Below are 12307 nucleotides of genomic sequence, written 5' to 3'. Positions count from 1 at the left end.
CAACCCCCACCACCCATGTCCAGAACCTCTGGATCATCATCAACAGCAAACTCAACATGACTGCCCAAGTCAGAATCTTCAGGATAGGGACGCATGAGGGGATAACAGCACTAAGGAAGATTTTCGAGTACTTCTAATCATGCCCATGATCACAAGCAATCGGGACTTGGGGAACACCCTCTATGCCGGGATCAACAATATTCATCAGAAGGCTGCAGACCATCCAAAACCCGGTAGCCAGTATCACTCTCAACTTACCATGCCACACTCTCCTCCCATCACGGCACAGCACACCTGAAGGAGCTCCCATGGCTCCCCATTAAGAAACCAGCATAATTCAAACTCCTCAACCACAGTTTAAATGCACTACATAATACTGGCCCAGCATACCTCATCAATTGCATTTCCTTTCATAAACCTTCCATACACCCCTGCTCGGCTGGGTTTCTACTTGCACAAATCCCAAGCATACGGAAACAAATTCTGGTGGTTGAACCTTCTACTACATTGCTCCTAAAGCATGGAATAACCTACTGCTACACATAAGTCTCTTCCTCACTTCTTGAATTCTGCAAGAAGCTGAAGACCTGGCTTTTTGCGTAGTCCCACTAGGCCCGAAGTGTGCCTAGACTTGCACCTGCTCAGTGCCAGGTTACCCTTACGGTTGATAGTGCACTGTGCAAATCTGCAGAGCATAACACAATGCTTGAGCTTGGGTACATTGGTACCCAGAAACTAATTGGCAGGGAAAACTATGTTTTTACCATCAGCTCACCACACACCTTGAGGTTTGGAACAACGTCCCCAGAGCAATTACTCATATAGGTTGTCAAGTCCACAGGGGAGAACAAACAATCTTGAGCGAAACCACCATTTATTGAGGCAATCAATATTACCTACATAGAACGCCATCCTCGACGTAACCATGACCTTAGGGCACATTAAAATGCCAATTGTAGCACACACCAGACGACATGAAGTGGCAGAAGTTGATAGTAGGACTCCATTTAGAGGGACTATACATACTTTTTAGTGGAGTGGCCTCTCAGATCTGTAAATTACATTCTAGTTGTGAAATCCATTGCCTCTAATGAGAATGACATAGCTCCTCCCTTTTTGTAACTCATTATAGTAAAGTTGTGACATTACAGTGTGTGCTGTCAGGGGCAGTACAGAGACATTGTTGAAAGCAGCATTCTTAGCAGAGCGCTTAAGTGCTACATAATCAGCTGAAAAAAAGACTAGCTTTTCAGACCCCTTAATTTTCTATGCTAAAAAGCTAATGTCAGTAGCTATGGTAAAACCTCTGGAGTCAATTACATTATCACACATTTTAAAGAACCAAAGAAGCTTTGGCACTTATAATAAGTTGTGTAAGAGTAGGTGTTTAAGAGAAGTACTTCTTACTGATGTGTTTTTCACAATACAGGTTACACCTTTATGATACCTAATCTGTAATAAGAATATATTTTGGATTAGAAATAGCTATGGACCATGGAATTAATGAAGGCGAGGCTCTTTCCCTTGTTCAGTTAACCATTGGTCTCCAGAGAGGTTTTCACTCTGAAAATACCTATACGCTTTTATATCTGTTAACATAGTTATGTCTCAAAATATGGGTAAGAGTCAGTGTAGGTGGTGAAATCAAAGAACCAGCATGTATGACCTTTCGAAGTCGGAAACAGATGTATAAAAGCCACCCTGGAATTTAATATTTATACAGCAGAATTGATTTATTGTTACCATGAATATAATTATTTGTGAATGATTATATCCTGTACATTAAGTTGGCAACTGCTAAGTGTGCCGTTAAAAATTACAGTTAGCAATGTGATTGCTCCGATTAAGATTTATAAAATTGTAGATGGTTCAGCGATGGAGTTGATCCTAAGATATTCAAAAGGAAAACTATTCCCCATGATCCTGGGTGTTTCTGGCGTGTTAAATATATATTTTATGATCTTCTTTGCTGTAACACTGAGCGATAACTCTTCAGATTGAATAATGGTCATCTTCAAGCTCATAGGGGAGAGACTCTTACTATGTTTTTCTCATGAATTTGTTTGAACACCATTTGATTTGTGTCTTTTTGTATTTGGAATATAATATTGGATCCGTCGTCAAAGCAGTAGAGTTCTCTTTCCGGGAGATAACACAATTTGTGCACAACTTACAAAATTGTTCTGTTCACCTAATTTTAGAATTAATTTGGTTTTAAAGTGTTCCATAATGCAACTTTATGGTATTTCACTCTGATTAATATGGATTCTATTTTCTGGGATTAGGTGGTATGAAATACGAATAATTGCTTTTTTAAGTAGATGTGTTTTAGGTTATGTAGTGACTGTTGGGAGGATCCTATTTCGGCTTATAACCTTTTCATTTATTAGTGGAATGTGTTCACATTAAATTTTTTGTACTGGTTTTATTTATCTGGATTTTCCTTCCCTTACTGATATTAAATGTAGTTCACTCCTTTGCGTGCATGCTTGTAATAGTGTACTAATTTGTTTTTTCAGAGACTGACAAAAACATGACTTGCTGGATGGGGTGGAGAGGGAATGAATGTGGCTTGGCTTAATAGGACTTTGTTTACAAGAGCATCTTAGACAGCAGATGAATGTTTTGAAAGGGTTCTACATGAATCTAACTGGTAAGGACTGGGATGAGAAAGCTGTGAATTAAAAGGTGGACGTTATCACATCATAAAAGGGCACTACTTGCTTCTATGTCCTTTACTAAATAGTTGCGACTATCAGCAAAACATCCTTTTGAATTACAAGCCCAAACAAGACCTTGGTCTAGACAGCAATGGAATTTGTGGAGTCCTTTGTCTTTTAATGTGGGTTTTTATAACCCAAGTCCTAATCATGACCAAGTTATTTTCATGCCCATTGCATTATCCGTTTTAGTTCTCCCCTCTTGTCAGCCAGCCCATTATAGTTTTAAATTCACTTGTCTCTAGTTGGGCGACGATAACTCCAGGCTTCACCACATTGGCTTTTGATTAACACTCCTACCCTTTATCCTGTTTATGTCCCTATGAGTTTGTCCATAGAAAACAACCGGATTAACAGTCTCTATGTCTATAGACACAACTATTGATGAACTGTGGCATAACAAGTGTCCTGAGCTACAGAGACTATAACATGAACGGGTTGTATTTGAAAATAATGCTTATATTCCATAATCTGCTATCATTTATATTTGTCCAGCTAGGCAGTCTCTGTACTACTCGGGCTTGATGCTAATGAGGTCTGTTGGTGCTATCCTATATTTTCTGTTAATACTTTTGATACAGTCAGGCATATAAAAGAAAAATTCTGAGATTACTTAAAAATCTAGATTTCTTGCAGTATCATTAAATGCATGTAATAAAATCACTTGCAAAAACAACAATTGATGGACAGAATGCAGAACAATGTCATACATTCACCCCAGTACAGAGATCTGGGCCTAAATCCATCGTTTTTTTGCTCACCATGCCATTCCAGTTTGAACCCAGCCATATGCAAATCAGTCTTGACCCTGTGCCCCATGGGAACAGTCCAGCCCGAACTGCCAAGCCAGGTCCTCCCTGGACTGGAAACAAGCATCCTAGGACCGGTTTCGGGCTTTCAGCCCTCGTCAGCCAGGATAGCTTGATTCCAGTGGCATGGAGAGCAAGGGACTCACGTCTGAGCATACCCTTCCCACTCGGGGTGACAAATGCAAAAACAACAATTGATGGACAGAATGCAGAACAATGTCATACATTCACCCCAGTACAGAGATCTGGGCCTAAATCCATCGTTTTTTTGCTCACCATGCCATTCCAGTTTGAACCCAGCCATATGCAAATCAGTCTTGACCCTGTGCCCCATGGGAACAGTCCAGCCCGAACTGCCAAGCCAGGTCCTCCCTGGACTGGAAACAAGCATCCTAGGACCGGTTTCGGGCTTTCAGCCCTCGTCAGCCAGGATAGCTTGATTCCAGTGGCATGGAGAGCAAGGGACTCACGTCTGAGCATACCCTTCCCACTCGGGGTGACAAATGCAAAAACAACAATTGATGGACAGAATGCAGAACAATGTCATACATTCACCCCAGTACAGAGATCTGGGCCTAAATCCATCGTTTTTTTGCTCACCATGCCATTCCAGTTTGAACCCAGCCATATGCAAATCAGTCTTGACCCTGTGCCCCATGGGAACAGTCCAGCCCGAACTGCCAAGCCAGGTCCTCCCTGGACTGGAAACAAGCATCCTAGGACCGGTTTCGGGCTTTCAGCCCTCGTCAGCCAGGATAGCTTGATTCCAGTGGCATGGAGAGCAAGGGACTCACGTCTGAGCATACCCTTCCCACTCGGGGTGACAAATGCAAAAACAACAATTGATGGACAGAATGCAGAACAATGTCATACATTCACCCCAGTACAGAGATCTGGGCCTAAATCCATCGTTTTTTTGCTCACCATGCCATTCCAGTTTGAACCCAGCCATATGCAAATCAGTCTTGACCCTGTGCCCCATGGGAACAGTCCAGCCCGAACTGCCAAGCCAGGTCCTCCCTGGACTGGAAACAAGCATCCTAGGACCGGTTTCGGGCTTTCAGCCCTCGTCAGCCAGGATAGCTTGATTCCAGTGGCATGGAGAGCAAGGGACTCACGTCTGAGCATACCCTTCCCACTCGGGGTGACAAATGCAAAAACAACAATTGATGGACAGAATGCAGAACAATGTCATACATTCACCCCAGTACAGAGATCTGGGCCTAAATCCATCGTTTTTTTGCTCACCATGCCATTCCAGTTTGAACCCAGCCATATGCAAATCAGTCTTGACCCTGTGCCCCATGGGAACAGTCCAGCCCGAACTGCCAAGCCAGGTCCTCCCTGGACTGGAAACAAGCATCCTAGGACCGGTTTCGGGCTTTCAGCCCTCGTCAGCCAGGATAGCTTGATTCCAGTGGCATGGAGAGCAAGGGACTCACGTCTGAGCATACCCTTCCCACTCGGGGTGACAAATGCAAAAACAACAATTGATGGACAGAATGCAGAACAATGTCATACATTCACCCCAGTACAGAGATCTGGGCCTAAATCCATCGTTTTTTTGCTCACCATGCCATTCCAGTTTGAACCCAGCCATATGCAAATCAGTCTTGACCCTGTGCCCCATGGGAACAGTCCAGCCCGAACTGCCAAGCCAGGTCCTCCCTGGACTGGAAACAAGCATCCTAGGACCGGTTTCGGGCTTTCAGCCCTCGTCAGCCAGGATAGCTTGATTCCAGTGGCATGGAGAGCAAGGGACTCACGTCTGAGCATACCCTTCCCACTCGGGGTGACAAATGCAAAAACAACAATTGATGGACAGAATGCAGAACAATGTCATACATTCACCCCAGTACAGAGATCTGGGCCTAAATCCATCGTTTTTTTGCTCACCATGCCATTCCAGTTTGAACCCAGCCATATGCAAATCAGTCTTGACCCTGTGCCCCATGGGAACAGTCCAGCCCGAACTGCCAAGCCAGGTCCTCCCTGGACTGGAAACAAGCATCCTAGGACCGGTTTCGGGCTTTCAGCCCTCGTCAGCCAGGATAGCTTGATTCCAGTGGCATGGAGAGCAAGGGACTCACGTCTGAGCATACCCTTCCCACTCGGGGTGACAAATGCAAAAACAACAATTGATGGACAGAATGCAGAACAATGTCATACATTCACCCCAGTACAGAGATCTGGGCCTAAATCCATCGTTTTTTTGCTCACCATGCCATTCCAGTTTGAACCCAGCCATATGCAAATCAGTCTTGACCCTGTGCCCCATGGGAACAGTCCAGCCCGAACTGCCAAGCCAGGTCCTCCCTGGACTGGAAACAAGCATCCTAGGACCGGTTTCGGGCTTTCAGCCCTCGTCAGCCAGGATAGCTTGATTCCAGTGGCATGGAGAGCAAGGGACTCACGTCTGAGCATACCCTTCCCACTCGGGGTGACAAATGCAAAAACAACAATTGATGGACAGAATGCAGAACAATGTCATACATTCACCCCAGTACAGAGATCTGGGCCTAAATCCATCGTTTTTTTGCTCACCATGCCATTCCAGTTTGAACCCAGCCATATGCAAATCAGTCTTGACCCTGTGCCCCATGGGAACAGTCCAGCCCGAACTGCCAAGCCAGGTCCTCCCTGGACTGGAAACAAGCATCCTAGGACCGGTTTCGGGCTTTCAGCCCTCGTCAGCCAGGATAGCTTGATTCCAGTGGCATGGAGAGCAAGGGACTCACGTCTGAGCATACCCTTCCCACTCGGGGTGACAAATGCAAAAACAACAATTGATGGACAGAATGCAGAACAATGTCATACATTCACCCCAGTACAGAGATCTGGGCCTAAATCCATCGTTTTTTTGCTCACCATGCCATTCCAGTTTGAACCCAGCCATATGCAAATCAGTCTTGACACTGTGCCCCATGGGAACAGTCCAGCCCGAACTGCCAAGCCAGGTCCTCCCTGGACTGGAAACAAGCATCCTAGGACCGGTTTCGGGCTTTCAGCCCTCGTCAGCCAGGATAGCTTGATTCCAGTGGCATGGAGAGCAAGGGACTCACGTCTGAGCATACCCTTCCCACTCGGGGTGACAAATGCAAAAACAACAATTGATGGACAGAATGCAGAACAATGTCATACATTCACCCCAGTACAGAGATCTGGGCCTAAATCCATCGTTTTTTTGCTCACCATGCCATTCCAGTTTGAACCCAGCCATATGCAAATCAGTCTTGACCCTGTGCCCCATGGGAACAGTCCAGCCCGAACTGCCAAGCCAGGTCCTCCCTGGACTGGAAACAAGCATCCTAGGACCGGTTTCGGGCTTTCAGCCCTCGTCAGCCAGGATAGCTTGATTCCAGTGGCATGGAGAGCAAGGGACTCACGTCTGAGCATACCCTTCCCACTCGGGGTGACAAATGCAAAAACAACAATTGATGGACAGAATGCAGAACAATGTCATACATTCACCCCAGTATAGAGATCTGGGCCTAAATCCATCGTTTTTTTGCTCACCATGCCATTCCAGTTTGAACCCAGCCATATGCAAATCAGTCTTGACCCTGTGCCCCATGGGAACAGTCCAGCCCGAACTGCCAAGCCAGGTCCTCCCTGGACTGGAAACAAGCATCCTAGGACCGGTTTCGGGCTTTCAGCCCTCGTCAGCCAGGATAGCTTGATTCCAGTGGCATGGAGAGCAAGGGACTCACGTCTGAGCATACCCTTCCCACTCGGGGTGACAAATGCAAAAACAACAATTGATGGACAGAATGCAGAACAATGTCATACATTCACCCCAGTACAGAGATCTGGGCCTAAATCCATCGTTTTTTTGCTCACCATGCCATTCCAGTTTGAACCCAGCCATATGCAAATCAGTCTTGACCCTGTGCCCCATGGGAACAGTCCAGCCCGAACTGCCAAGCCAGGTCCTCCCTGGACTGGAAACAAGCATCCTAGGACCGGTTTCGGGCTTTCAGCCCTCGTCAGCCAGGATAGCTTGATTCCAGTGGCATGGAGAGCAAGGGACTCACGTCTGAGCATACCCTTCCCACTCGGGGTGACAAATGCAAAAACAACAATTGATGGACAGAATGCAGAACAATGTCATACATTCACCCCAGTACAGAGATCTGGGCCTAAATCCATCGTTTTTTTGCTCACCATGCCATTCCAGTTTGAACCCAGCCATATGCAAATCAGTCTTGACCCTGTGCCCCATGGGAACAGTCCAGCCCAGCCCGAACTGCCAAGCCAGGTCCTCCCTGGACTGGAAACAAGCATCCTAGGACCGGTTTCGGGCTTTCAGCCCTCGTCAGCCAGGATAGCTTGATTCCAGTGGCATGGAGAGCAAGGGACTCACGTCTGAGCATACCCTTCCCACTCGGGGTGACAAATGCAAAAACAACAATTGATGGACAGAATGCAGAACAATGTCATACATTCACCCCAGTACAGAGATCTGGGCCTAAATCCATCGTTTTTTTGCTCACCATGCCATTCCAGTTTGAACCCAGCCATATGCAAATCAGTCTTGACCCTGTGCCCCATGGGAACAGTCCAGCCCAGCCCGAACTGCCAAGCCAGGTCCTTCCTGGACTGGAAACAAGCATCCTAGGACCGGTTTCGGGCTTTCAGCCCTCGTCAGCCAGGATAGCTTGATTCCAGTGGCATGGAGAGCAAGGGACTCACGTCTGAGCATACCCTTCCCACTCGGGGTGACAAATGCAAAAACAACAATTGATGGACAGAATGCAGAACAATGTCATACATTCACCCCAGTACAGAGATCTGGGCCTAAATCCATCGTTTTTTTGCTCACCATGCCATTCCAGTTTGAACCCAGCCATATGCAAATCAGTCTTGACCCTGTGCCCCATGGGAACAGTCCAGCCCGAACTGCCAAGCCAGGTCCTCCCTGGACTGGAAACAAGCATCCTAGGACCGGTTTCGGGCTTTCAGCCCTCGTCAGCCAGGATAGCTTGATTCCAGTGGCATGGAGAGCAAGGGACTCACGTCTGAGCATACCCTTCCCACTCGGGGTGACAAATGCAAAAACAACAATTGATGGACAGAATGCAGAACAATGTCATACATTCACCCCAGTACAGAGATCTGGGCCTAAATCCATCGTTTTTTTGCTCACCATGCCATTCCAGTTTGAACCCAGCCATATGCAAATCAGTCTTGACCCTGTGCCCCATGGGAACAGTCCAGCCCGAACTGCCAAGCCAGGTCCTCCCTGGACTGGAAACAAGCATCCTAGGACCGGTTTCGGGCTTTCAGCCCTCGTCAGCCAGGATAGCTTGATTCCAGTGGCATGGAGAGCAAGGGACTCACGTCTGAGCATACCCTTCCCACTCGGGGTGACAAATGCAAAAACAACAATTGATGGACAGAATGCAGAACAATGTCATACATTCACCCCAGTACAGAGATCTGGGCCTAAATCCATCGTTTTTTTGCTCACCATGCCATTCCAGTTTGAACCCAGCCATATGCAAATCAGTCTTGACCCTGTGCCCCATGGGAACAGTCCAGCCCGAACTGCCAAGCCAGGTCCTCCCTGGACTGGAAACAAGCATCCTAGGACCGGTTTCGGGCTTTCAGCCCTCGTCAGCCAGGATAGCTTGATTCCAGTGGCATGGAGAGCAAGGGACTCACGTCTGAGCATACCCTTCCCACTCGGGGTGACAAATGCAAAAACAACAATTGATGGACAGAATGCAGAACAATGTCATACATTCACCCCAGTACAGAGATCTGGGCCTAAATCCATCGTTTTTTTGCTCACCATGCCATTCCAGTTTGAACCCAGCCATATGCAAATCAGTCTTGACCCTGTGCCCCATGGGAACAGTCCAGCCCGAACTGCCAAGCCAGGTCCTCCCTGGACTGGAAACAAGCATCCTAGGACCGGTTTCGGGCTTTCAGCCCTCGTCAGCCAGGATAGCTTGATTCCAGTGGCATGGAGAGCAAGGGACTCACGTCTGAGCATACCCTTCCCACTCGGGGTGACAAATGCAAAAACAACAATTGATGGACAGAATGCAGAACAATGTCATACATTCACCCCAGTACAGAGATCTGGGCCTAAATCCATCGTTTTTTTGCTCACCATGCCATTCCAGTTTGAACCCAGCCATTTGCGAATCAGTCTTGACCCTGTGCCCCATGGGAACAGTCCAGCCCGAACTGCCAAGCCAGGTCCTCCCTGGACTGGAAACAAGCATCCTAGGACCGGTTTCGGGCTTTCAGCCCTCGTCAGCCAGGATAGCTTGATTCCAGTGGCATGGAGAGCAAGGGACTCACGTCTGAGCATACCCTTCCCACTCGGGGTGACAAATGCAAAAACAACAATTGATGGACAGAATGCAGAACAATGTCATACATTCACCCCAGTACAGAGATCTGGGCCTAAATCCATCGTTTTTTAGTTTGTTTTTGCATTTGTAATAAAATCACAGCTAGCAAAAAACAATTTTTACTTAAATTCAAAGGTCCACATAATTGCTCTACCAGTTGATTATAATGGTGGTAAGTGCTATACCAACGGCAGTAAAATAACAGTTGTGTATGATTTTATTAGGTCTTCTTTGTAGTAACAGGACATCACATTCTGTAAAACTTTTTAAACGTTGAATACGAGTTAAAACTGCTTTTTAAAGCTACATTTTCTATAGGAGCTGTGGCCATTTGAATAAGACAGACACACCGCTAATGGAAGAGAGAAGATTCAGAGTTTATAGTAAGATGAAATCTGTAAAAGTGGTGGGTCCTCAATCGCAGTCAATTCGGCTGTCCAACTTCTATAATTAATCTATTGTGAATATGTAGCCAGGTTTGTGTGTGGTTAACTAATTAAATCCACTGTTGTATTATGAACTGTGAACATAGTCCAGATTTTGGGGTGATGAAAGCTGGTTGTTGACAGTGCTGACAAAAATGTGGCTCACATTGATTTATTGAGTTGGTATTAATTGTTTTTTCTCTTACAGGACCGCATCGGACGCCCCTCGGAGACTGGCATAATTGGTATTGTGGACCCAGAGTGTCGAATGATCGGACTTCGTCTCTATGATGGCCTTTTCAAGGTCATTCCCCTGGATCGGGAAAATAAGGAGTTGAAAGCCTTTAATATTCGTCTGGAGGAGCTTCAGGTGATAGATGTGAAGTTTCTCTATGGCTGCCAAGCACCCACCATCTGCTTCGTGTACCAGGTACTTTGGCAAAAAGTGTCATGCACTAAGTAGGAAAGTAGTGTGTAGAATTTGCTGCTGTATGGGGAGTCTTCTTGAAGGTGCTGTGTCTGGGAGCTTCCTGTGGTATGTTCAGGATGTGGGCAGCAAATGAGAGCCATGATCATGTGTAGCCAAGAAATGAGTGATCTTTAGGGAAGGTGTGGTGCGTTTGTGATATAATAAAGGGGGCCCTTGTGGTGTGGTAAATGAAGGACCCTTGTTGTGCAGTACACTCAAGCTTGTGTAGTGGTGACCATCGTGTAATCTGTTGCCCTTGTATGTGTAGTCTGGAAGGTGGACTGGCACATTGAGGCTTGTAGGTATCCTGGCATTGGGGGATTCATGTGTGGCTCTTAAGTTTTTGTTACTAGAAATATTGGCTTTTGAAATAATGCTATCTAAAAGGCACATAAGCTGTCGTCAGACAATTCCCTGCAAGTGTATACTAATGATGCAAGTAGTTCAAGTAGATACAGTGAATTTGAGAATTTCATAAAGGACACAAATCTGACCATAAGGCTATACTCCAGAGTGTGTTTGTCTAGATTATAACTGTCTTTCCAACAAACGCAAATCTTACTCTGTTTTCGAGGACATCTCTGCTTCGTGTAATAACCTCTCAAGATGCATACATTATTCATGCCCTTTATCTTCCCAAATAGAGAAGGGGTGTTTGTGGCTTTCCAATGTTGAGTTTTATTTTACTATGCTATTATAAACCCAAGTAGCAAGGCCTTCTTGACCTGATGATCATGTTCAATGTGATTAAAGATGTTGAGAGGCCCATTGGCTACTTTTCAGAAAAACTTCCAAGCACAGCACAGAGTGGCAAACCCTGCAATGTGGATACCCAAGTATGGGAAACCATTCAGTTCAACCTTCAACATCCCAGAGCATGTCATCGGTGCCACTACGCACCTGGAAAAGGACTTGCGAACACCAATTGGCTTGCTGGCCAGAAATCATGGTGAAGATTTTTGACTGCATCAATCACTTAAGAGCCCGATAAAAGGGGATAACTCTGATATACAAGCAGGTGATCTGCATAACATGAAACCTGGTCTTCCACCCCAGACACCCACTGAGAACCCAAAATCACTTCCTTGGTTCTCAATATCTGGTCCAGAGGCTCCATGGCAAAGGCAAATAAGCGGCAAAGGAGCATCACTTGTCTGGTTCCCTGATTGATGAGGAATGGTAAGGACTGAATGCCATTGACACGTATTCTGGTGGTTGGCAGTGTGTAGTGAAGATGGACATAAGATAATATCTAGGTGTAAGACACATGGTTATGGAAACAGTGAAGAGGTATTTACAACCCATTGAGTTGGATGTGATACCAAAATCAACATGTAGGAGTCCTTGTGTGGTTCTGTCCGGTGAGGAGAAAGTGCATGTGGAGATATAGATGGTATGGTGAGTTGACAGGCCAGGCATGTCTCCACTCCTGGACTATGGGCTGTATTCACTAACGTAAATGATTGCCAAGGGCCTTGGCAATAATTTCCAGATAAATGTGGTTTGAGGAGCACCGTGG

At 46.1% G+C, this 12307-nt stretch overlaps 1 protein-coding gene across 1 annotated transcript in view; it reads left to right on the top strand.

The window, feature by feature from the left end:
• DDB1 (damage specific DNA binding protein 1) overlaps positions 1–12307 on the top strand; it is a 990203-nt gene that overhangs the window by 140512 nt on the left and 837384 nt on the right. The window contains exon 4 of the mRNA XM_085648506.1: positions 10528–10749. Within this exon, the coding sequence (XP_085504632.1) occupies positions 10528–10749 (222 nt within the window). The remainder of the gene's footprint in view (positions 1–10527; positions 10750–12307) is intronic.

Source organism: Triturus cristatus, chromosome 3_2 (genome assembly GCF_964204655.1).
Source record: "Triturus cristatus chromosome 3_2, aTriCri1.1, whole genome shotgun sequence".
NCBI lineage: Eukaryota > Metazoa > Chordata > Amphibia > Caudata > Salamandridae > Triturus > Triturus cristatus.
The sequence above is the reverse complement of the archived record's forward strand: the minus strand, read 5'-3'. Positions and strand labels throughout refer to the sequence as shown.